This window comes from Pogoniulus pusillus, chromosome 8 (assembly GCF_015220805.1).
Source record: "Pogoniulus pusillus isolate bPogPus1 chromosome 8, bPogPus1.pri, whole genome shotgun sequence".
Lineage (NCBI taxonomy): Eukaryota > Metazoa > Chordata > Aves > Piciformes > Lybiidae > Pogoniulus > Pogoniulus pusillus.
The window spans coordinates 14,185,737-14,212,072 of record NC_087271.1 but is presented as its reverse complement, the minus strand read 5'-3'; the positions used below and the strand labels follow the sequence as shown (position 1 = coordinate 14,212,072).

Below are 26,336 nucleotides of genomic sequence, written 5' to 3'. Positions count from 1 at the left end.
GTAATCTGTCCCCTTGCAATTGGATTGCAATAAAGTACACTGAGCACCTGTGTCAACTAAAGCCCTGTGCTTCCGAACTTTTGAACTGCCAGGCCACCTGATGAATACATTCCAATAGAATCAGTTTTCTCCACTATCCCTTTCCTCCTCCTGGCTGGAGGCAGGGCACCCCTAATGCTGAACATAGCATGTAGGGTGTACACAATGATTGGTGTTGTTGTGGAGAAGTTGCAATTGCTGGAATAATTGCAGTTGCTCTGGAGAGCTAAAGGAGTGACAGCTACTTTTCTGGCATTGCTGCCTCTGTTTCTGCCACTCTGCAGTTCCCTGACTCTCTTTGAAAGAACTGAAGTAGGCTGACCATCCCACTTGTTCATGTTCTCACTGTATTGGTCATGCAGAATTGTCCATAGTGATGCATGTGATTGCTGATGTCTAAGTGGAATTTGTCTCCTCCTGGGCTGGAATTGCCTTGCAGGAGGTGGGTGTCTGTTCCTTATTGCAGAAACATGCACCCATTCAGATGATGCAGGGATGGTATCCTTTACCAGATTGGAAATGTTTCTGAGATCCTCCTTCAGTTCTTTCATGCCATTTCTAATGCCATTCTCAATGCTATCTTTGATGCCTTCCATGATGCTATCTTTAATGTCATCTTTTATCTCTGTTGTCATAGTTTGTATGGCAGAGACTATGGCAGAATGTGACAAGCTGTCCTCTATCTACCTGAGCTGGTCAGTGAATTCATCAAGAGTGAAAGACCTTCCATTACCGCTCCTTGATAGAAATTTGCTGGCCAAGATATTAGCATAGGATGAAGAAGCAAGCTTAATAAGCTTCTTCATGAGACCTGTTCCAAGAGGAATGTCATCAGGCTCATGTGTGCCATGATCTCCATAAAGCACTTCCTTCACAGCAAACTCCTTCAGAAGCTTAATTCCCTGCTCAGGGGTGTTCCACTTCTTGGCCACCCATGGCAGATCATCTCGGGAAGGATATCTCATAGCCACAGCCAACAGAAGGCATGTCCACAAGGTAACCTTACCTAGAGGACTTGCTAGGTATTTGTCCACTCCACTCTCCTTGGTGAGTGGTCCTAGCTGCTTGGCAGACTTGTCTCCTACCTGCAGAGCATTGGCACCAATGCTACGGCATCTCACTAGCCAGCTTAGGATTGGCTCTCCTGATTCCCTTGACTATTCCTTTCTAACTTCCCTGACCTGTCTGAGGGGATCATTGGAGTCCTGGATGTCATCCTCCTCTTCCTCTTGTTGATCTGGTTGTCCCTGGCCTAGAAATAGAACTTTCCTAAGAGCACTCTAAAACTCATTGGAACCATCCTCTTTCTTGGCAGCCAACCTCACAGTGCTCCTCTGAGACCTAAATATGTTCACCAAATCTCGAAGACTATATGTCTTCTCTTCCTCCTTTTGCTCACCAGAGGTCCCCTCTCTTACATCCTCTTTTGAAGCACACTTTGTCAAAGGTGTCGTCTTAGCTTTCGCTTTAGCAGGTGCCAAAAAGGCATTCTGCACAGCGACTGACTTTGACGTGTCTACTGGAGGGTTTGAATAATTGGGGGTCTGGCCTGAGGCCTGTGTGTTCAGGTCTGCCTTAGAGCTAACAGGGTTCTGGTCTGCTGGCTGGGGATTCGAACTGGCTGAGTTCGTGTTATTAGTAGAGTGAACATCCTGGCTTTGAGTCCCTGACAATCCTGCCTTGTTATCATTCCCACTAGGAACACTGCCAGCTTTTCCAGAATCTGCAGAGGAAGGTGTAGTGGTAGCTGTCTCTTGCTGTGCCCCTGCATTATCTTTGTTTTGGTTTGGATCGCTTTATTTATCTTTCTTCTTGGACACAGACAGTTTCTTATTTCTTACAGGCATTGCACTCGAATTTTTCACTTTCTTGTAATCGCCTTCAGATACTGGAAGGCCACAAGAAGGTCTCCTTGGAGCCTTCTCTTCTCCTTGCTGAGTAGCCCCAACTCTCTGTCTCTTCTCATAGCAGAGCATCTCCAGCCTTCTGATCATCCTTGTGGCCCTTCTCTGGACATGTCACTTCACCACTCAGGACAGTGGTTGCTGGATATATATCATGCATAAGAACATAATGAATAAAAATACAGTAACTTACAGGTATACAGGTAAACAGCTATGTAGTATTTAAAGAATTGGCTTTAGTCTTCTGTCCTGCTTCTCTCTTCTTGCTCAAAGAACAGAACTGTTCCATTAGGGCTTTCCATGCGTCATTCTCAATACAAATTTCTCCTCTGTATTTGTGGGAGTGTGTTGACAACACCAAGTAGGAGGGTGGTAGTAGACAATAAGGCTTAAAGCAAGAAAAGACTAAGAGAGGAGAACATGCTCCAGATTGAAGATCACATTCTGTGCTCCACAAGCTCCCTGGAGGTGTTCAGGGCCAGGCTGGATGAAGCCTTGAGCAACCTGTTCTAGATGACCACCCTGTGATGGGGTGTTGGAACTGGATGAGTTCTGATGTCCCTTCCAACCTAAACCATTCTGTGATTCTATGCATAATATTTATGTCAATTGGTAGCATTTTGCTCTTTCATCAGTATCAGAATAATTTTTGCATCCTCACTGAAGGAAATATTACAGAGAGTAATAGATTTGCCATGTACTATATAACTTTTTCATCTCCTCTATTTTGTGTTTTTTACCAGACTACTTAAAAGTTTGCCATTTTAGCTTTTGACACATGCCTGTTTGCACTTGTGTGTTTGTATGCAAAGATGTATTGATATGGACATTCTCCTGTCTTTCCTGTAGGATACATCACTGGCTGAGGTAAACTCATTCAGTCCTTCCATACCAATATCCCTCTCATCAATGACAAACCAGTATAAATGTGAAGATGAACCAGAGTTGAGAGATCTCTTCATTACAGTCGATGATCCTGAAAGCCACATTACAGCCATTGAAACATTCATTACATACAGAGTACTCACAAAGGTAAGCATCTACTCATGCCTATAGTGGCTTACTGCACTGATAAGAGTAGTAGCATTTTCACTCTTCCTGCATACCATTCTCTGAGATATTGCTAAGTTTAAACCGTACTCTCCACTGTGACCAGTATTATGGACTGCTAAAACTGTGAAAATGTGCAGCAGATTCCAAACAAATCAGTATGAATCTACACACATAGGTGATTAGAGTTGCTTTTTTTATGCTGAAAAAAATAGTGAATTTCAACAGCCAAATTGGTTCTGAGACAGAACAACATTTTCTATTATGGTCTTCAGCAAGAATATGAAACAGTACAAAAATTGATTCATTTCATAGAGATTATATTAGCCCATGCATTTGTGACTTTTAGATCAACTTGCAGGCTAGCAGGCTTTTAAGGCTCCGAGGGCACCTTCTAGTGGCCTTCTAGTGTCTGAAGGGAGCCTACAGGAAAGCTGAGGAAGGACTTTTTAGGGTGTCAGGTAGTGATAAGACTGGGTGGAATGGATCCAAGCTAGAGGAGGGCAAATTTAGATTAGACATCAGGAAGAAGTTCTTCAGCATGAGGGTGGTGAGATACTGTCACAGGTTGCCCAGAGAGGTGGTGGAAGCCTCATCCCTGAATGTTTTTAAGGCCAGGCTGGATGTGGCTGTGAACAACCTGATCTAGTGTGAGATGTCCCTGCCCATGGCAGGGGGGTTGGAATTGGTGATCCTTGAGGTCCCTTCCAGCCCTGACAATTCTGTGATTCTTTTTTTGTCTTGCATATATGTTACTTGCTACAAAGCCTTTCAGTTTCATTCTTTTTTAATTACAGCATCCACTATCACATGGAGATTTGTTTCCCATTTACAGTTGCATCTCATTTCTGGGGACACTCTCACAATTCTGCAAAGAAAAAGTAATGTTGGGAAACAACTAAGTGTAGTTTTTACTGTCCTGGATACTAATTACTTCCTGAAAATAAGGGAGAAGTTAGCCTTGTGAGAGTAGCCAGCTCTTCTGGGATTATCAGCAAGTACTCTGCAGGCTATGTGTTGAGAATTATGCTGTTAATTTATTTTACTTACAGTTATTTTTAAAAGATTCATTTAAACCCAGAGTTTCCAATGAGAATTATTCATCTTTTAATAAGAGGAGATATTTCCTTGTCAAGTATTTAAAGGTTGGGAAGAGAGCTATCTTCACTAGGCTGCAAGCAATAATTTTCAATTTGTGCATATTTTTGTAGCTGTGAGAACATTTTTTCTTCAGGCGACTATGAAAGGGCTGTAAGGTGGATTACTTTTGCCTGTCTTAGCTGTTCTCTCCTTTCTTACCATATTTAATTGGAAGCACTGTTTGATAATGATAAAGCAACAGCATTCCTCCCACACACACGTTGAAAAAATTTTTGTTCAATCCTGAAAAATGTTTAGATGACAAAATCACGGTTTAAGGATTTTAGAATTTGCTTGCATTGCATAAAAAATATCTCTGCGCAACAAGGCATGGCAAAAAGCATAGATGAGAAAAATCAGGCTGTGTGTGGCTTGGGGCTAGAAGGTAGAGAGCAGTGATCACAGATCAGAGTATGTTAGGGGTTGGAAGGGACGTCTGAAGATCTTCCAGGCCAACCCCTACAACAGCAGGACCAGAGAATCCAGCGCAGGTTGCACAGGAACATATCCAGGCAGGACTGGAAGGGCTCCACAGAAGGAGACTCCACAACCTCTCTGCGCAGCCTGTGCCAATGCTCTGGGATTCTTACAGTCAAGAAGTTCTTCCCCACGTTGAGCTGGAACTTCCTGTGCTGCAGTTTCTATCCCTTGCCCCTTTTCCTATAAAAGAGAAGAAGTGAGAAGAGGCTGTCGCTGTCTCTGTCCTTTCCTTCCTGACCCCCAGCCCACAGCTATTTACGGACAATGCTCAGATCCCCTCTCAGCCTTCTCCTCTCCAGACTAAGCAGCCCCAGGGCTCTCAGCCTCTCCTCATCAGGCAGTGCTGCAGTCCCTTCAGCATCCTTGTAGCTCCCTTGGTCTCTCTGCAGCAGACCTTTGTCCCTCTGGGACTGGGGAGCCCAGAACTGGATGCAGTATTCCAGGTGGGGCCTCACAAGGGCCGAGTAGAGGGGGAGGAGAGCCTCCCTCCATCTGCTGGAGACACTCTGCTTAATGCCCTCCAGGAACCTATTGGCTTTCTTGGCCACCAGGGCACATTGCTGCCCATGCAAAAGTTCTTGTCCACCAGAACTCTCACGTGGACGCTCCCTGTATGGCTGACAATTTTGCAACAGAGAGTAACAAGCATATTTTCTAGGCATTAAAGGTTTCTTGGCAAGTTCTAACAAAAAGCTATGAAACTGGAGTTGATGATGGAATGCAGAATCCTTTAAGTAGTGCAGGCAGTGTTACTGCTCTGGCAGGCTGATGGGTTCATGTTTTGAATGTGGGAATTGTTGAGTAGTATCAACAGGTTCCAAGAACCTGTGTAAGCTATTTGCTGTTTTCACAGAATCACAGAGTTGTCAGGGCTGGAAGGGACCTCATGGATCATCCAGTTCCAACACCCCTGCCATGGGCACTTCCCGCTATAAGTGGGTCAGGTTGCCCAGAACCACTTCCAGCCTGGCCTTAAAAATAGCCAGGGATGGAGCTTCGACCACCTCCCTGGGCAATCTGTGCTAGTGTCTCATCTCCCTCATGCTGAAAAACTTCTTCCTAATGTCTAATCTCAATCTGCCTTCCTCTAGCTTGGATCCATTCCCCCCTTTCCTATCACTACCTGACACTCTAAAACGTCCCTCCCCAGCTTTCTTGTAGTCCTCCTCAGATACTGGAAGGCCACAAGAAGGTCTCCTCAGAGCCTTCTCTTCTCCAGACTGAACAGCCCCAACTCTCTCAGCCTGTCCCCACAGCAGAGCAGTTCCAGCCCTCTGATCGTCCTTGTGGCCCTTCCTGGACACATTCCAGCACCTCCATCTCTTTCCTGTAACAGGGGGCTCCAGAACTGGACAGAGTGCTCCATGTGGGGTCTCACCAGAGCAGTGTTTTGTTGTTGTTGGACTTTCCCAACTTGCTGGCTACTAATCAGTTCAAAAGCAGCACCCTAAAAGTGATGAACATAACTGTGGTTACTTAAAGGAAAACATTGCACTGAAATAACAGTTGTAACTTTGTGAAAGCATTGTGCAAGGCTAATTATTATCTGTCCCTCTGTGTGCAGCTTAGCATTTGCAGAACTTGGATGTCTTGCTAAGATGGTGTGGGATCACAGGCCATTAATATAACAATGGTCAATCATGGATCAGTGTCAACACAAGCCTTGGGCAAACTAAGTCAGAGTGGACCTGAAGATTGTGCAAGAGAAGAAGAATGAGAATTTGCAGATCAGAAGAAGCAAGGAGACAGGACCTTGCTATCTGATGAATATGCTAAGACTGTCCTTCTTATCTGATGAATATGCTGAGACTGTTGCTCCCCAGGAAGCAGATGTGGCCGACAGAATTTAGATTAGACGATTTTGCATGTGATAAAATGACTAATCAATATGTAAAAAATTTAAGCCTTCCTGACAGTATATATATTCCTATATGTTGCCTAATAAAATTGGAACTTAGCTTGCCTCAAGCTGTCTCCCCATCCCTTCGTCGCGGCAAATGGTGACTACTAACATGATATCAGCACTGAACTTCTCAGACAGGATGACCGGCTGCGAGTCTCTGGGAACTTGGAATTCTGCTGAAAGAAGCAGCGAGTGGGCCCACGACTAGTCACCTCCTCGAGATTGGCAGGTGAGCCCAGAGAAACTGAAAATGGGAAACCACAGTTCCCGTGAAGAAAGGGATGTTTATAAACTGATGAAGGCACTTGTCCGGAAGCATAACAAAGACATTTCGGGTCATGATTTGAAATTGGCGACGAATTGGGTCTGCGACAGGCTCCCGGGCGCCACTAAAGTTAACATTTTTACATCAGAACTAGGGGATAAAGCAGGGGTCTCTTTGTGGGATCCTTCAACAAAAGGACACCCTGAGGTGCAGTGGCTGCTTGCGCCATGGTGAACAGTGTTTGAGGCTATTAAAGAACAAGAGGGGAAGTCAGGTGGGGCACAGAAGGAAAGGACACTGAACTCTGCAAAGCCAGAAGGCGAGTCGAAACCGCCACCTGTACAGCCCTCTGCCCCGCCGATCCTCCCTGCTGCCTCCATCAGTCCACCCGTGCCAGTGCCTAAACCCTGTATGTGATCCCATCTTGCTGTTGGGGTTTCGCGAACGGCACCTCCAAGTGAGGATCCTTTCGAGCTGGATCCCTTCGACCCCGAACGAGAACCAGACCTCTGTCCCCCATGACGATTATGACCTCCGTGCCATATGGGCTGCTATAAGCCTTGGCAGAAGGGGATGTTGGTAAGAAAGAGACAAAAAGAGCTCTGAACTTTTCCTCTCTATGAGAGACATTTAAGCTTTAAGAGTTATTTTTGCAATGCAAAAGGTCTGCTTTTTAATTCACCTGAGATGTGGTGACAAGGGCTCTGAAAAGAGAGCTGCAGAGGGCTCATGAATCTGCCAATAAGAAAAGATGCAGAAAGAAAACAGAGAAAAAAGTAACAGAGTTAGCATCTACAAAGGTAGCTGAATATCAAAAAAGTGTTACGGGATTATCTGCCAACTCCTGTAAGCGTCTGCGGCTCCAAATTTGTCTGCAGAGAAATTTAACTTTTGGCTGTAAGATGGAAGACTGCAAGCAACGGAGAGGCAAGACAGAAGCAGCGAATATGCTGAGCTGTAGCAACTCTACTTGGGATGCTGTGGCAGTCCACTGGGACCCCTGGAAGTGGCGTCACCCTGGAGGATTCGCCACCGCTCAGGCGCTGCTGCAGCATGCAGTACCCCACACACACACCTCGGGCCACAAGGGGCTCACATCACGGCGGGAGGGTGAGCCCGGCGCTTATGGAGGGAGAGGGACAGCGAGAGTGCAGCAAACCCTGCCCACCTCACCTGCCTGCCGCCCAGACTCACAGAGGCTTAATTGACCTGGTTAATAAGCCTTTCAACTTGATTACCGATTCTGCTTATGTTGCAGGGATTGTTATATGAGCTGAGGCTGCAGCGCTCCAAAATGTTTCTAATCTCCAGCTTTTTCATCTGCTGCAGTTGATTTTTCTTTTAAATAACTGGCTCTTCGGTCCATTTGCTAGATACCAACTTTAAAGGACCTTTGCCAAGAAACATGATTGGTCTGATTTTGGAAAGGTCATCAACTACTTTAACTGGTCTTTTTGTGCTGCCTGGGGTTGTTGATAATGATGCTAAAGAAGTAAAGATAATGGTCTGGATGCCGCTCCCCCCCAGTATAGTTGCAGAAAACAGTCGTGTAGCTCAAATTGTTTTTGCTTCCTAAAGATCCTTTTAACCCTGCAACTACAGTGGAGCAGATAAGAGCTTTTAGCTCAACGGGACCTCCAGAAATTTATGGGACTCAATTGCTGTCCAATGAAAGGCCAGTTCAAAATGTGTGGTAAAAAGGGCAGAACAACAATTTGCTCTCAATGGTATCATCGATACTGGTGCGGATGTCACCGTCATTTCATCTGCTAAGTGGCCTCCAGCATGGCCACTGACAAAACTATTGCAGCTACTAGCAGGAATAGGAGGGTTGGGGAGGAGTCAGCAGAGCATGGACTCAATACAGATCATCGGACCTGAGGGAAGGGTTGCAACTGTAAAACCTTTTGTGTTGCCAGTACCTATGGTGTTGTGGGGAAGAGATGTCCTGTCTCAATGGGGCCTCACCTTAGAAACACATTTTTAGAAAGGGTCGCTGATGAGCACGACACCCTAAAAATATCCTGGAAAACACAAACACCTATTTGGGTGGATCAGCGGCCCCTCCCTGAGAACAAACTTCGTGCTCTTGAACAAATAGTACAGGAACAGCTTGAGCAAGGACACATTGTCCCCTCCTTTAGCCCCTGGAACACTCCTGTCTTTGTAATACAAAAATGATCAGGCAAGTGGCGCTTGCTCCACGATTTAAGAAAGTTTAATGATGCAATGGAATCTGTGGGAGCATTGCAGCCAGGACTCCCTTCTCCCACAATGATACCAAAAGATTGGATTTTAACCATTATAGATTTGAAAGACTGTTTCTTTAGCATTCCTTTGCACCCTGAGGATGCACCTCATTTTGCTTTTTCTGTCCCAAATATCAACTTGCAGGCACCTCTTAAAAGATATCATTGGACTGTATTGCCACAGGGCATTAAGAATAGTCCCACAATTTGTCAATGGTATGTGGCTAGAGCATTATCCCCGGTGCACCTGCAATTCCCCCAGGTACTATTGTACCATTACATGGATGATTTACTTATTGCTGCCAGTAATCTATCAGATATGGAAAGGGCAGTACAGGAGGTCTGTTCAGCCATTGAAAAAGCGTCTCTTTGCATTTCCAAAGAAAAAATACAAAGAGTTGAACCTTGGCAATACTTAGGATGGAAAATAAGGGCTCAAGCTGAAGGTGCAGCTTCAAACTCAAATAACCAATTTACATGATGTTCAAAAATTACTGGGATCCATAAATTGGCTCCGACCTCTTCTGGGCATTCACAATTCTGATTTAACTCCCTTGTTTGAGCTCTTGAAAGGAGACACCAGCCTGACAGCTCCCAGATGCTTATCAAAAACAGCTGAAGGAGCACTTGAAAAGGTTTGTAAAGCCATTCAGTCGCAGCAAGCCCATAGGTGGGACCCTGAGTTGTCGCTATCTCTAACCGTACTATGGGACGATGTTAAATCCTTAGGTCTTATCTTTCAATGGGATTCCAATCTAAAGGACCCCTTGTTACTTCTCGAATGGGTCTTCTTGCCTCATCAACCTTCTAAAACTATCTTTTCACAACCAGAAACGTTTGCCCATCTCATTATGAAGGCAAGAAACAGAATCACTACTACAGAGGCTCACCCCGCCTTCTCCTAAAGTTTTTTTCTTTACAGCGGCTCAGAAAAAGAAGTGTCGGTGGAGCGCTATGGGTAAAATGACTCTTTGTTCACCAATATGGTTAGATGGTCATAATCCGCTTTATTTCTGTGATACAGTGACTTGTATGCATTCTAGCAAGAGGCGTGCTCCACCAAGATTGGTTACAGTCAGAGGGTACAGGGTTACTTGTAAGGCATAGATAGGTCAGTATACCATAACAATCTAAGGGTCAGTCCTCCAGACCACCTACTCCAGCCCCCTTGGCTATTTAACTCTGCCCACTGCAGCTGTGTGTGGGGTGCTCACTTGTTTACAGTTTGATTTCCTGGGCTAGCAGTGTCCCAAAGCCATTTCTCAGCACAGTTGCTCATGTTTATCATTTCTGTTTCCTCTGCTAACAAGAATTCTCCAACAATTCCCTCTCTTTCTTTTGAGCAACCTGGGCTGGTCTTTCAACTTACATAGGCTGTTCAACACAGGGGTGAATGGTGTAGCTACAAGTCAATAGTGCTAAAACCAGAAAGAGAATGAACCTATTAGAGCTTTCATCGGTAGCATTAGTCTGGCAAGATAACAACCCAAGCTTAGCTAACAATCCCAAAAGCTATTTCTGCAAGTGACAGTAAGTCATTTCGTTCAAAAACCCAAAAGTCCAGACAAACATCACAGTCACAGGAGAGTGCAGGTGTGCCACGTCTTCACTGGCTTTGTGTGGGAATCGACGTTGCAGATTTGCAGATCAATCAGCTGTCAAGTTTTTCTCCTCAGACTCCCATAGTTCTGGATTCACTCTGTAGTTTTCAGAAATCTTGATGTTCTCATCACACTCCTTAGCTATGAGCTGCGTCTGTCTATCGTGCTTAAGAACTACTAGCTTCTAAATACAATACAAGTATATATCCTAGATGTTGCTTTCAGGCTATTCTATTAGGCCTTTTCCCACAGTTCTTCATTTGCTTTTAGAATTTAGGGCAGTGTTTTTTGTCTTTTGCAGGGCCCTTGCAAGAGACAAAAGTCACATTGCCATCTTGTGCCAATTTGAGTGGGCTTTACAAAAGGTGCTAAACTGAATCTAATCCATTAAACCACAATTACTGAAAACTCATGAAAAATACCCATATTCGTTAGCCGTGATCCAAACCTTATGATCCATACACACATAATCATCATGTCAGTACTCCTTTCAAGTCCTTTCCACAATTCTGCCATCTGAGCAAGACTTCTGCTCACTTTAGGAAAAAACAGGTTGGTCATAATCAGGTTGGTCTTCATCAAGGCCTGTGAAGATATATGATCCAACACAAGCAAATACAAGAACAAATGTAGACATGTTCATTGCCTAGGCTAGCAGATTCACTGACCTAGTCTGTATAACATGATTACAAAAATCTTGAAAAAGGAAAAAATTTCTTCTGCTATCCTACTGTCCTCTAAACCCATTTCCCCCTCTTTTTTTTTTTTGATGATGCTCAGATATACCCAAGAAAAAACATCCCATAATATCCTTATATCCTAAATTCCCAAAATTACAAACCCTTAGCCTTAACTTATCTTACTTTAAAAATCTATCAGCTGAAGGAAATTCAAGAAAAAGCAAAGAAAATTCAAGAAGATAATAATACAATGGTATTCTTCAAAAAAAGAAAAGATCAGAATTGTCACAAAGCTCATTCCATTGTAATTAGCAGCTTCTCCAGTAAACTCCTAGGCTTCAAAATATGGTACCATCAAAAAAGGCCTTCAAAAATAGTCCTATCTTTATCTGTTTGAACAAGTTTATTGGGGGGAAGGAGCTGACTGGCGTTAGCCTACAAGCTCTATCATTCCCTTCTCCTAGTCCAGAATCTGGTTAGTGACATGTAATGTGGATTTCAGTGCTCATGCTCCTGCTGAGAGACGCAATGCATCCGAGTTCTAGTAATAAGTGTGCTAGTCTGTCCTGTTTGGTGCTTTCTGTGTCTGTATGAGTTTCCACTCATCGTCAGTGGGACTGGCATCTCTGCTATTGCCTAGCAATTTCCCTCTCTTTTCCCACTGAGCAAGGGTGCCTAGTCCGTAGAAGGAATCAAGCAGTAAGGTGACGGGTAAATATCCCAGTCAGGAATTACTGGCTACCGTTTTGAGTGCAAACTGTCATTATCAGGTGGCTAAAAAGATGCACCTGTGTGTGTCCATGCCTGTATCAGGGGCAAAAATGGTTCTAAGTTGTCATCGTTATTCTTGCTATCTTTTCCATAAACTTTCTGGCATTGTACTCAAGTCCGTGTGTAAGTCAATCTCCTGAGGTCTGACTCTGGCCTCAGTAATTTTCCAGCTCAAAACAGTTCCGAGGCTCTGCTGCTTCCAGCAGAAAAAAAAATCTGTAAAAAGAGATAACAGATGGACGAAGGAGGCGGGGGGGTGTAGCGGGGCCCCGTGGGCCTCTCCGCAGGTGGAGAGTGGGGGGGGGGAGGAGGAGGGGGAGGACCAGCCCCAGCACCACTGGTGTCCTCTACTCCCCATCTTGCCCAGCCCCCAGCTGTTTCAGCTCAGCCACCATGTCGTTTCATCCCATCCCTCATACTTCCTATCCTTGCCATTAGTATGAAATCTACCCTGAAAAACTTTTTAAACTGCTGTCTGTGTAAGTCAATCTTTTGAGGTCTGATTGTGGCCTCAGTAATATCCCAACCTAAATAATTCTAGGGGCTCTGCTGCTGTATCTTTCCTGGGGCGACAGTCAGACCACTTCTTGTGCAGACTGTCTCAATCGTTTTCAAGTCTGCAGGCGCAAAACGGCCATGAACGACAGAAAATAATGTCACCCATATAGTGATAGACAATTGTACATGCCCAATTTTTGTAAGGGTTGCGATACTCTGGCAACGAACAATTGGCAGAGAGTTGGTGAGTTCTTGATTCCTTGCAGCAGAACTGCGTACTCATAGTGGCTCACAGGTTCAGCTTTATTCACAGATGGTACTGTAGAGGCAAATCACTGGCAATCTTGTTTGGCGAGGGAGATAGTGAAGAAGCAGTGGTAGGAATTTTCGCGACTTGTGTATCATTTGATACACAAGTGACATTTACTGCTGTTGCCAAGTCAACCCCATGGCTCTCGCCGGTGGCTGGGTAGCGGGTGTCCAGGTACCATTTGCCTCATCCTGCACTACAGCTATTGTCATCTGTGTGCGGCTGCTCGCACTGGTTGTGAAGTTTCCCAACTGGCAGACTGCTGTGGCATGGCCAGGAGACTGGTAATGGGCGCACCACACTGAGGTCGAACAGCACTGCGTTGTGTGACCCAGCTGGCCGCAGCAATAGCAGCCCATGGGCGTCGGGCAGGTGTCCTGCTGTTTTGCCGAAACAAGAAGGACTTTTTTGTCAAGCGCAGTCTCAACTGCCTGTCCTACTGCTTGGACTAACTCTCCTGCCGTAGCTTGAGTAGATGCATGCATGGCGTCTGCCACAAGAGCGTACTGCTCTCGTCCCTGGGCATGAGCCACCCGTTCTAGCACGTCTTCTACCGATGCCCCTGTGGGCAACGTGGATAAAATACCCCTGGTCTTAGGATTAGTGTTTTCAAATGCCATGCTCTTCATCAGCCCTGCTTTGGTGCTATCATCCAACTCCACTTCAGATGTTAAAGCTGCCCATAGCCGGTCAATGAAGTGGCTATACTCCTCATTCATCCCCTGCCTGATTCCTGCATAGGAGGGACCGGGCTTTAAGCCGGCAGTGAAAGAAAAGGCTTGTAGTGCCAACCGGGCAGACAGATCATGAATCTCTTGCAGGAAATGGAGTTGTACCTCCGTAGACTGGTAGCTACCCTGACCAGTTAGAATATCAGGTGTAATCCCGTTCAGGGGATCCCCGGTCCGTTGGTGCCGGGTGGCATCCCTGGTCGCCTGCCAAGACCACTCCCGTTCCCACAGGAGAAACTGGGAAGGTGTCAGGATAAGACTGGCTAGATTACGGCAGTCCACAGGCATGCAGCGGTCAGCGGAAAACAACCAATCTAAAATCTGCCTGGCAGGTTCTGATAGTACCCCGTATTCTTTAACCGCCTTCTGCACACGTTCCAGAGGCTTCCACTCCCAGGCATCCCAGTGCACCTCGCCATTTGCCCCAGTTATCACAGGGAAGGCTGTGGACTGCATAGGGTGCCACTCTCCCTCAAACAGGGCGTTTTTAATGACACCAGACCACTTCATATTATGCTGTGATGCTTTTTCCCAAATCTCAGCATCTGGCTCCTGGATCTCTCGGAGGTGCTCGGCCAGCAGGCGGGGTGCCAGCAGAGGAGGGGGTGGCGGAGCGGGCAGCAGCTCGTTCTGTTGTTTTGCACGGTCAGGCGTCCATTTGTCTAACATCTTAACTACATGTTCCAGCAACTGCTTGGTATCATCAGCGGTAGCCATGGGCGACTGGTGGCTGCTAATGCATGCCGAGCCGCGAGAGCACACAGCACCACCGTCAGGCTCGGGGGTGACAATGATCGGTTTATTTGGCGCAGCCCGAGTAGGGAGAGGGGGTGGAGGCGGGGCACGGGGCGGGCAACATGGATGACCACCCAGATCGTGCTGCATGCTCTTTTTCAACTCCGCCACTGAATTGGCAATCTTCCCAGTCATGCCCTTGACTGGAGCAGCACAACTAAGTTCAAAAAACCGAGCTACTGAGCTCTCTGTCTCAACCGCAGGCAGCGACGGGGCACTTGGGGCGGGGGCAGAGGTGGAAGCTGGCACTGCGCATGCATCAGAACTGCCGGCAATGACCAGCGTGGCCAAAAGCGGCTGAGAAGCTGCGATTGCAGCGTTTCTTTTGGGTTTCATGTCTAGTAACACGTGGAGCACATCCCGCCAGGTGGGACCTAGCTGTCGAGCTGTCTTAGAGTCTTTTCCATCGTTAATAACTGCGTCCCACAGCGCGTCTCCGACCTCCCGCCACGCTTCCGATTTGAAGATCATGGGAGGCTCACTCATATGACCCTACGCATGCGCTCAGGCCAACAGCTCTTGGAGCTTTCTAATGTCCGGCAAGAGTTCTCTCATGAGAATATGCACACCAGCAGGGACAGTGCCACATCAAATTCCGTGTCGGCCTTACCTGCACACTCGGTGTGTTCACTTGCGATATGAACATCCGGCAACCACCTCCATCCTGAGGCGGCACCACCCGGTCCAGTGGCACCGAATGACAATAGTTTTTTTGATACAAAAAATGTCTGCAGGATGATCAGACCCCTCTCTTTTGGCCAACCCTCCGGCTTCCTGATCTCAGTCCTACCCGCTGCCGGCCTGCCTCGGTCTTAGCTGAATGCCTGATTCACTGTTCAGGCGCCAATCGTTGGTGGAGGGCTATGGGTAAAATGAGTCTTTGTTCACCAATATGGTTAGATGGTCATAATCCGCTTTATTTCTGTGATACAGTGACTTATATGCATTCTAGCAAGAGGCGTGTTTCACCAAGATTGGTTACAGTCAGAGGATACAGGGTTACTTGTGAGGCATAGATAGGTCAGTATACCATAACAATCTAAGGGTCAGCCCTCCAGACCACCTGCTCCAGCCCCCTTGGCTATCTAACTCTGCCCACTGCAGCTGTGTGTGGGGTGCTCACTTGTTTACAGTTTGATTTCCTGGGCTAGCAGTGTCCCAAGGCCATTTCTCAGCACAGTTGCTCATGTTTATCATTTTTGTTTCCTCTGCTAACAAGAATTCTCCAACAAAGAAGCACCTTTCTTAAAGGGACCAGACTGAATTTCTAATAGCTGCCTTGCAAATTAAAATCCTGACAATGATTCTAATTTTGATTGTAATACATCTTAGAGTTTGAAGAGTTTACTGGATAAGTTGTTTATTGCAATAGGATATGTTTAGGAATAGTTTTAGCAGAATAATTGTAATAAGGCTTTGTTACAGAGGGGGTTTCTCTATGCCTCACTTATTAGAGGGAGGTGAGAAATTAATTTGAGGTGGTATTATTTTTTTTATAAAAATATATTTATTAAAATTAATATTTATAAACTCTTGCCACCCCCAACCACTGATTAGTTCTAGTGCAAGGTTATGAAAACAATTGGGATATGATATATATATATATACAGGGATTAATAACTGTCAAATTATCAACTATAGACAGAGAGAGATTTCCCTCAGGCTTAATGCCTGCTTAAGAACTACGCTGTCTGCCCAGCAGGGGCTGAAACTGTCTGCTCTGAGGCAGAGGTAACTTATATTACCAAAGCTTATAATCAAAGCTTATGAGTGTTGCTCTTAATTATTAATCACCCTCCCGGGGTTGTATCACAGCCTGTGCCCAGTCCGGACTTTGTAGGGCTGGAATCTTCCCAGCTTGATAGGGGGAAATGATGTCTTCCCAGTCTCTGGGTAAACAGATTTTCTCTAACCTTTTCTCCTGGTGTGAGGTGGTCTCTGCCTCGATGATGCTGGTTTTCTGGATGCAGAATGTTGTCCGTGCAGCTTCTGGCACGGTCCTTTCACAGCTAGCAGGCTGTGTTTGTGGGTTTGCAGACAATTCAAAGGTCTGCCGTCCTGGTTCTCCAGGCTAAAGCTGAGACCCTGTGCTCCATAGATAAATGCTAGATAGGTGGCCGGTATGCATGGTTAGCTCTTGGCTTAGGGGGCTATCGGCTCCCCATATATGTATCAGGTGCAGGCTTGAATGTACTCTGCTTCTAAAGGTACGCAGACAGGTTAACTGCCAATTGTAATCAAAGTAAGAGGTCTGAGCCTCAGTGAGCATTGGAGCAGTGCTCTGGCTTGCGAGCATGTGGGTGTGAGTGACTGAGCGCTTCGGGTGCAGGTCAGAGCTGCAATGTGAATCAGAGAGCTGAGCTGCGCTGCAGGCAGGGTCAGAGAGCTGAGTCTGAATAGCTAAGTCTGAACAGCTAGGTCTGAACACGTGGTGCACCTCCGCACCCCTCTTTATAGAATGTGGGCCGAGATTCATGGCCCGTTGGCCATCCAAAGTGACCAGTCAGGTTGGCAGTAAGCCAAACTTTGCCTTAATAGGCAGGAGCTATTTGCCTGGACCCTCCCAAATATGGGGATCCCATGGGTGGACCCCAGGGATACACAGACTGGGTGTGTGTGTGTTATACAACCTGTTTACTACCATGGGTCCTGGCAGAAAAACATGTCCAGGCATGCAGAGGCATAGGGAGGCCTCTGTTTTGGGCTGCAGCCCCTCCACCACAGGCTTAAGTAATTAAAATAAAATAATTAAGATAGAGTATATAAAGTAAGTGGTAGAATATAATGGAATATTATGGTAAGAGTTGTTTTGTAAGTGTATCTGATTTTGTGATTTAAAGTTCTTTCCTTTTCTGAATACCAGGGTATTTTTAAGGAGCTCCATGAATGTATCATCTTCTTAGATTTTCTTTGCTTTTTCCTCAGTAATGATTTACTGGTTTAGAGTTTTTAAGTTGATAATATATCTAAGGTTAAGAGTTTATAATAGAATATTATAAAATATTTTGTCTGAAGTCTTTTCTATATATTAATATAGCATTATAGGATAAGGATTATATAAAAATAAATTAAAAAAAAAAAGAGGGGGTATGAGGGCAGCCACCCTGAAAGAGGGACTGCAGAAAGAAAACCTTATACATTTCCAATTTTTAAACTGCTTTCTTATGATTAACAGAAATGCTGAGATAATGGTTGTGTTTGTATGTGTGTTTGCATAGGTATAGGTTTTGACCACACTTAATCTAGGTATTTTCATGAGTTTCCAACAACTCCTACTCATAGGGAAAGATGGGAAACAACAGTTTTATTGGCAATGTTTAAAGTGCTGTACTTGTTATCTTTTTGTAAAAGGCACCTTGCAGAAAGATAAGAAGCACTGCCTTTATTTTTAATAAAACACAAAAAAAAAAGTATGTTCCCCATCGTTTAAAATGATCAGTTCATGCTTTTCAACAAGATTGTAAGGATAATGTAGAATTCTGGAATGAAGGAGAAAGGATTTCTGCTTCCTTCTTTGCACCACAAGTAGAATCAGCCCAAGCTTTAGCAACATTAAACAAATTAGGATGCTGGTTAGCAAAACAAATGCTACCAGCCTGGCACTTTCAGGTCTCCTATTAGATATAGATAGTGTTAGACATGCTACCTTGCAAAATCAGGCTGCAATTGATTTTTTGCTTTTAGCTCAGGGACATGGTTGTGAAGATTTTGAAGGACTATGCTGTATGAATCTATCTGATCATTCTGAATCAATACACGCAAGCATGCAAAAACTGAAAGAGGGAGTCAGTAAACTGCGTTTGGATGACGGTGGAGATTGGTTTGACAAAGTTTTTGCGGGATGGAGATTGTCAGGATGGATTCATAGTATTGTAAAAATGTTTTGTTATGTTGTAATTGTAATACTCTTCTTGCTTATACTGTTACCATGGGTTTTTTGCAATGTATTCAGAGCCAGAATCCTTTTTGTGCAACAGAAAGGGAGAAATGTGGGATCACAGGCCATTAATGTAACAACAGTCAATCATGGATCAGTGTCAACACAAGCCTTGGGCAAACTATCTGAGTCAGGGTGGACCTGAACATTGTGCAAGGGAAGAAGAATGAGAATTTGCAGATCAGAAGAAGCAAGGAGACAGGACCTTGCTATCTGATGAATATGCTAAGACTGTTCTTCTTATCTGATGAATATGCTGAGACTGTTGCTCCCCGGGAAGCAGATGTGGCCGACAGAATTTAGATTAGATGATTTTGCATGTGATAAAATGACTAAACAATATGTAAAAATTTTAAGCCTTCCTGACAGTATATATATTCCTATATGTTGCCTAATAAAATTGGAACTTAGCTTGCATCAAGCTGTCTCCCCGTCCCTTCGTCGTGGCAAGATGGGATGATTTTTATCTCTAGAAGTTGTTGGTCATTGTACTTTAAAAAGTAACAAGGCATAATAGATTTTTTAATAGAATAAATAGAATAAAAGAGACTACAATAAAAAGAGAATAGAATAAAGAAGAATAGCATAAATAGAATTAAAAAAAAAAAAGAAAAACACAGGCAAAATATAATCATGTATGGTTTCCTTTCAAGTACTTGACTTTCTCCAAAATCTGAGATTATTTTGTTCTTTCTTTATTCCATTTGACTTAGTTGGGGCGATTAATGAGGCAGAAATTATAAACTATGTAGTTATTTTATTTCCAAAAAGCCCTGCCCACAAACTCTATACAAACCAGTTAAATCTGTGTTCTAATTTGGTCGGGAAGATCTTAACAAGGATGTGTATGGGCAATTCATTAATTTAGGAGAATCAGAAAATTGAAAGGGTTTAGCCCAAAATGACTCTGCCTCACTTATAAATAGGTACCCTGGAGCCCTAGGGAAAGTCTGTTCTACTCATGGTGGTGGAGTGGAATTCAGAGATAGTCCCTGGCTCCTTTGCAGCACTGTTGTATCTGCTCAGCATCTTCATAGCTATTGAGAGGCTTCTAGATCTTTTCAGGCTCTAGCAGGGTGCTGGAAAAGAGGCAGACGATCTCTGACCTGATCCTGCTTCCTCTTGGCATGGAGGTTTGCAGAGGTGTAGGTGGCACTTCTCACCATGTCATGAGGCACTTAATGTCTTCTCCTGGTAAACCTGAGGCACTTAAGTTTCCAGGTAGTTCAAGCGCAAAACATCAGGGCTCATCTGGTCTGAAGCACGAGGCAGAGAAGAACACATTGTCCAAGCCGAGAGTGGTGAGGCAGAGCAGCACATGCTGAGGCAGAACAGTGAGGCAGAAGCAGCCCAACTGCTTGCAGCTTAGCTCCATTTATATTATTTGCCCGAGTGTAATGGCTCCTTTGGCCACAGAGATTCACCAATCAAAATGGCATTTACAAAACAGACCATATTAGGTAAAACCAGAGCTTGCTTACCCTTATTTGGGCAAGACACTAACAAGTACCGAAACACCTGTGCATACCCGTTTATTACTTTGAGAGGGGACAAATGGCCTTTGTTTTCCTCCTGCCCTTGATTCCCCCTTCAGCAGAAGGGTGGGGCAAACCAAGACATGTTTTAGGTCTATTGGCCTTCCGCAACACTGGTGTTCTAACCTGGGTTTGTCTTTTCGACCTCTGTTTTTCAGACATCTCGTGGGGAATTTGACTCCAGTGAATATGAAGTTCGAAGACGTTATCAGGATTTTCTTTGGTTGAAGAGCAAACTTGAAGAAGTACATCCAACACTGATTATTCCTGTTCGTTTCCTTCAACTTCAGTTATTTTTTCTTTATTTATAAGACATCTCTGATTCTATACAGAGGTGTTTGAGATCTTTGTTTAGCCTCTGAAGTCTCAGCAATAACCTATTTTCTTTAGCTTTATATGTATGTGGTAATTAAAAAACCCATAAAGGTCATTTTTTGTCTTTGTGCCATTTGCAGTAATTCAAAGTAGTTTATGTCCTGTCATGTTTCTATCTGTATTCTCCACTGTGTGCATTAAGCAGAATGTGTCCAGCAGACTGAGGGAGGTTCTCCTCCCCCTCTACTCAGCCCTGGTTATATTCCCAGTCACTAGCAGGGTGCTGGGAAAGATGCAGATGATCACATGGACTATTGCATCTAATTCCAGAGGGACAGAAATTTGCTAGAGAGAGACCAAGGGAGGGTTACAAGGATGCTGAAGGGACTGCAGCACTGCCTGATGAGGAGAGGCTGAGAGCCCTGGGGCTGCTTAGTCTGGAGAGGAGAAGGCTGAGAAGGATCTGAACAATATCTCTAAATATCTGAGGGCTGTGGGTCAGGAAGGAAGGGACAGGGACAGCCTCTGCTCATTTGTGACCTGGCATAGGACAAGGGGCAAGGGATAGAAACTGCAGCACAGGAAGTTCCAGATGAACATGAGGAAGAACTTCTTGACTGTAAGGGTCCCAAAGCACTGGCACAGGCTGCGCAGAGAGGTTGTGGAGTCTCCTTCTGTGAAGCCCTTCCAGTCCTGCCTGGATATGTTCCTGTGTGGCCTGCACTGGAGTCTCTGGTCCTGCTGTTGCAGGGGTTGGCCTGGAAGATCTCCAGAGGTCCCTTCCAACTCCTAACATCCTGTGAGCCATGTTACACCACATTTGACTATAACTTTGTTGCAGTTTTTTGCATGGTGGATTTTACACAGTATACCTGTCTTTCAGTACCATTATAATGCCTCTAATGTCACCCAAATGCTGCAATGTATTTTTTTTTTCCTTAGCCATTGCCTGAGAAATTCATCATGAAAGGAATGGTGGAACGATTTAGTGAGGAATTCATCGAGACTCGAAGGAAAGCTTTACATAAATTTTTGAATCGCATCGCTGAGCACCCAACTTTAACTTTTAATGAAGACTTCAAAATCTTTCTGACTGTGCAAGCCTGGGTAAAATGTCTTTCTTTACAGTTGTGTGAAACCACCTCTTGCGTTACGGGAGTGTATCAAGAGTCTTCCTAGTTTAGCGTTCAATAGTGTCCTTCTGTGGTTTGTTAGAGAAGAGTCAGAAGGCTGGGGATATATTAATCTCCTGGGCTGACCTTTAATCCCCTGATTTTGGTAAACGTAGAATCACAGCACTGTCAGAGTTGGATGTGACCTCAAGGATCATCCAGTTCCAACTCCTCTGCCATGGGCAGGGAGACCTCACACTGGATCAGGTTGCTCACAGCCACAACCAGCCTGGCCTTAAAATCTGCCAGGGATGAGGCTTCCACCACCTCCCTGGGCAACATGTGCCACTGTCTCACCACCCGTATGGTGGCCATGGCTTCCAAAGCAGCTTTTGTTACTGCCTTATGGATTTCTGTGGCAAATTCACAGTATTTCAACTCTTCACACTTTTTTTAGTGTACAGTAGTCTTATGGAAGAAAAATATAGCATTTGGATTTCCTGTTGTCTTTTTGCAAGTGTGTCGAGTTGAAAATTGGACAAAGCTTGCTTCTGAACTTCAGCAAATGTTACTGTGGCAACATAGAGAGAGTTGGGCAGGGAGAAGCTTAATGAAACTCAACAAGGGCAATGCAAGAGACTTGCACCTGGAAAATAATTACCTCATGGAGCAGTATTGGTTGGGGATGCCTGCTGGAGAGCAGTGGAGGGAAAAGGAACCTAGGGGTCTTGGTGGATAGAAGGATGAGCATGAGCCATCAATGCGCTCTGGTGGCCAATATCAGCCTGGGGTGGATTAGAAGGGCTGTGGTTAGCAGGTCGAGAGAGGTTCTCCTCCTCTAATCTGCCCTAGTGATGCCACATCTGGAATATTGTGTGTCCAGTTCTGGGCCCTTCAGTTCAAGTAGGACCTCAAGAAATTCCTTGAGTCCAGCACAGAACCACACAAATGCTGAAGGCAGTGGAACATCTTCCTTAGGAGGAGAGATTGAGGGAGCTGTGGCTGTGCTGCTTGGAGAGGAGGAGCCTGAAGGGGAGACCTCATTCCTGGTTAGAAAGATGTAAAGGTGAGTGCTAGGAGGGTGGAGCCAGGTTCTGCTGAGTAATGCCAGTGACAGGACAAAGGGCAATGGTGGAAGCTGAGGCATAGAAAGTTCCATGGAAACATGAGGAGGATTTTTTTTCCCTGTGAGGGTGACAGAGTCCTGGAATAGGCTGCCCAGGGCAGGTTGTGGAGTCTCCCTCTCCAGACCTGCCTGGATGTGTTCCTTTGTGATCTGGTCCAGGTGATCCTGCTCTGACAGGGAGGTTGGACTGGATGAGCTTTTGAGGTCCCTTCTTCCAGTAGGAACATGGTTTGCTTTTCTCAATGGCTCATTTCTGCAATTCACTACCTCAGCTTTACTCTTCCAAAAAATCAATTGCAAACTAGCTAACTCATCCTAGGATGAGTTAGGAAGGGTAGAGGTTCTCCACCATCTTTGATCATTCATGGAATGTGCATAGCCTGCCTGTGTTTGCCCAGAAGAGCTTAGCTAATAAATACACAATGGGTACAGTTCTGACACTGGTCAAATAATTTTAAAGCAAAATTTGGACACTAAAAAGATACACAGAGGTTTGTGTGTGTAGATTTGCTTTTAAAAAAAAAAGTCTTAGTGCATCAGACTGGATGTTAGAAAGAGGTTCTTCATCATGAGGTTGCTGAGACCCTGGAATGGGTTGCCCAGGAAGGTGATCAAAGCCCTATCCCTGGAGGTGTTTAAAGTCAGGCTGGATGAGGCTCTAGACAGCCTGATCTAGTGTGAGGTGTCCCTGCCCATGGCAGGAGTATTGGAACTAGATGATGCTTGTGGTGCCTTGCAACTCTGACTGATTCTATGATTCTATTTTCAGAGATGTTAAAAAAGCACTTAGAAGGAAACTTGTCTTGTTCTGTCTTTAGGAACTCTCCTCACACAAGAAGCAGGGTCCCGGTTTGCTGAGCAGAATGGGGCAGACGGTCAGAGCTGTAGCATCAACAGTAAGAGGAGGAGTTAAAAATCGTCCTGAAATATTTACAGAAATGAACAATTACATGGAAACATTTAGTCAGAAAATAAGTGTGCTAGACAAGATAGCTCATAGAATTTACAAGGAGGAAAGAGGTAAGTAGAAAACAAAGTATCAGTTTTATTGATGTAAGAAATAGATGGGAAAGGTGAATTGGTTTTCAGCATGCCAGGCAAAATACACTTTTCAGCTAGCAGGGGAAAAGGGAGATGTGCAACTGTGCTTTTCCCAGTGGTCACTCTTTCAGCAGATCTTCAAGTTAGATTGAGTGACTTGTTAATAGGAAGAGTTTTAACATGTCATTAAACTGCTTGATAAGGACCTTGGAAAAATGTAACAAGTGAAAACCATAGGAAAGACCCTGCCTTAGGAGGACAAGAAGCTTAGAAAGCATAGCGAGCGTGGCTATCTTTTGATTGGTGCTGCCTGGAGAGCTGCATGACCTCTTGTTTTGCACTTTCTGTGGAATGTGAATAGTCCCAGCTTTCTGTGCTGTCTCATATTGGTATCTTGCTGTCTGGATTCCAGATCTTTGGTGTCGTTCTATGCCTTTTATCTGTGTTGATGGAGCAGATTTTGGTTTTTTTAAACGGCTTTACTGCTGGCCATAATTTCTGCCAAAGGAAACAGTGCCTGGTAGAATTGGCTTAAAAAGGATGACGTAATTTTTTTTTTTTCTTCAAGTGTCAGCAGTCTGCACAGTTACTTGGAATACCAGATTACTGCCTTTGTGAGTGAAGTGTTTCCAGGAGTTACCCTCCCCCATTACACACAATGAAATCACCCAGACTAGACTCAGCCAGCTGGAAATTAAGGAATGAAGCTTTTTATTCACAGCTTAGAACAAAATACAAGCAGATATTCACATTATATTACAATTATTTACAACTATATACAGTGATAAACAAAGTTAAAAATAATACAGAAACACAATACCCACAATACCCCTCCCAGCAATCAGAGTGCCCGGGGGGGGGGCTCCCAACCACCCTTCCACTTTTTTTCCACCCCTGTTCCTTATCCCAGATTCTGCCATATGTGCAAGGTGAGTTGGAAGAATTGGCAAGGAGAGTTAGAAGGAAATGATTAGTTGGGTTATGTGCAAGGTCAGGCAGAAGCAGTTTAATATGACAGAAGCCAGGGAGAGACACTGACCACCTTATCTATGTTTATGTCCTTCTTTTTATATGTCTAAGCAAACTTATGAGTGGAATAGACATCACCATTGTTTTCTTTTCACAAGCCAATAACCTAATTTCTCTCATTAAAATATTCCAGTTAGCTTCAAACCAGCACAGAGAGTTTTACCATCAGTAAAACTTCTGATAATCAGCACTTGAGAGTTTTGATTGACTGTATGATTTAATGTGAAAAGCTGCACTGTGTTCTTTAATACCTGAGCCCTTGTGCTTTATTGTCTCTTTGGAAAGGAAAATAGACATTGCTGACAGGAGTTCCTTTTGATATTGTTCATTTCAGTGTAAGCAGATGGCTGAGGTCCATAGGTTGGAGGCATCAGTGCCAAAGTAGTTCTTAGAGAACGTGATAAATTTTGACATGCTCCCAAATGCGTTAGGTTATAGTTTCTTTCAAGATTTTCTAACCAGTACTTGGCAGGACATTTGTGTGCACTGTTGTGAGTACAAGCTGTTGATAGCTGTGACTCAGAGAACTTTCCTGCTTGCAGTAGCTTAACATGGGATGTCTTCCGTGGAGGTGGTTGTTGAGGGTTTTTTTGGGTCCAGTTATTCTCAAAGTAAACATTACACTCTTCATGCCACATGTCTGCTTTGTATTGTATTGTGATCAAGAAGGCCAGTGGGATCCTGGGGTGTATTAAGAAGAACGTGTCCATCAGATCAAGGGAAGTTCTCCTTCCCCTCTACTTTGCCCTGGTGAGACCTCATCTTGAGTACTGTATTCAGTTTTGGGCTCCCCAGTTTAAAAGGGACAGGGGTCTGCTGAAGAGAGTCTGGCAGAGGGCTATGAGGATGATTAGGGGACTGGAGCACTGCCTGATGAGGGGAGGCTGAAGGACCTGGGGCTGTTTAGTTTGGAAAAGAGAAGACTGAGAGGGGATTTAATAAATGTTTATACATATCTGAGGGCTGGGGGTCAGAAGGGAGGTGACAAGCTCTGCTCACTTGCTCCCTGTGATAGGACAAGGAGCAATAGATGTAAACTGCAGCACAGGAGGTTCCACCTCAATACAAGGAGGAATTTCTTGACTGCAAGGGTCACAGAGCACTGGAACAGGCTGCCCAAAGAAATTGTGGAGTCTGTTTCTCTGGAGACTTTCTAGGCCTGTCTGGATGTGTTCCTGTGTGACCCAAGCTAGATTGTATGGTCTTGCTCTGGCAGAAGGGTTGGACTCGATCAGTCAATCCCTTCCAACCCCTGACATCCTGTGATCCTATATTCTTGATTATAACTTCACTTGTGATCAAACTGTGTTTTCGATACATGACCAACAGTATTCTAATATGGATATGCAGCTTCCAGGTCATATCCAGCCTTGTCCAAGTTTAATCCTACCAACTGGTACAATGAATTCTGGGCCTTCAGAAAGAGTGGTTGGTCATTGAAATGGGCTGTCCAGGGAGTTGGTGGAGTCACCATCCCTGGAGGTATTTAAATGGAGGCTGGATGAGGCAATCAGTGCCATGGTTTAGTTAATTAAAAGGGTTAGGTGATAGGTTGGACTCGATGATCTCAGAAGTCTCTTCCAATCTGGTTAATGCTGTGATTCTATGATTCTGTGATTCTTTCTGCTTACAGATAACTGCATGGCCTAGAGACCTAGAAGAAGGAATTCATAGGATATCCTTGTATTTAGACTAATAATAACTAACACAGGAGAGAACAGCTGCAGAACTGGAGTGAACTTCAGTGTGTGTTCTGAAGTTTTTGGGACATACCAAGGCTGACAGTTTCCACAACTGAGATAGAATTTGGAGCATTACTGTAGCA

The 26,336-nt window shown here is 44.6% G+C and overlaps 1 protein-coding gene across 2 annotated transcripts in view; it reads left to right on the top strand.

The window, feature by feature from the left end:
• Window positions 1-26,336, top strand: part of SNX7 (sorting nexin 7) — a 58,421-nt gene that overhangs the window by 10,388 nt on the left and 21,697 nt on the right. For both annotated transcript variants that reach the window (XM_064147328.1, XM_064147327.1), the window contains exons 2-5: window positions 2,793-2,975; window positions 20,047-20,157; window positions 21,146-21,310; window positions 23,260-23,461. In XM_064147328.1, the coding sequence (XP_064003398.1) occupies window positions 2,793-2,975; window positions 20,047-20,157; window positions 21,146-21,310; window positions 23,260-23,461 (661 nt within the window). The remainder of the gene's footprint in view (window positions 1-2,792; window positions 2,976-20,046; window positions 20,158-21,145; window positions 21,311-23,259; window positions 23,462-26,336) is intronic.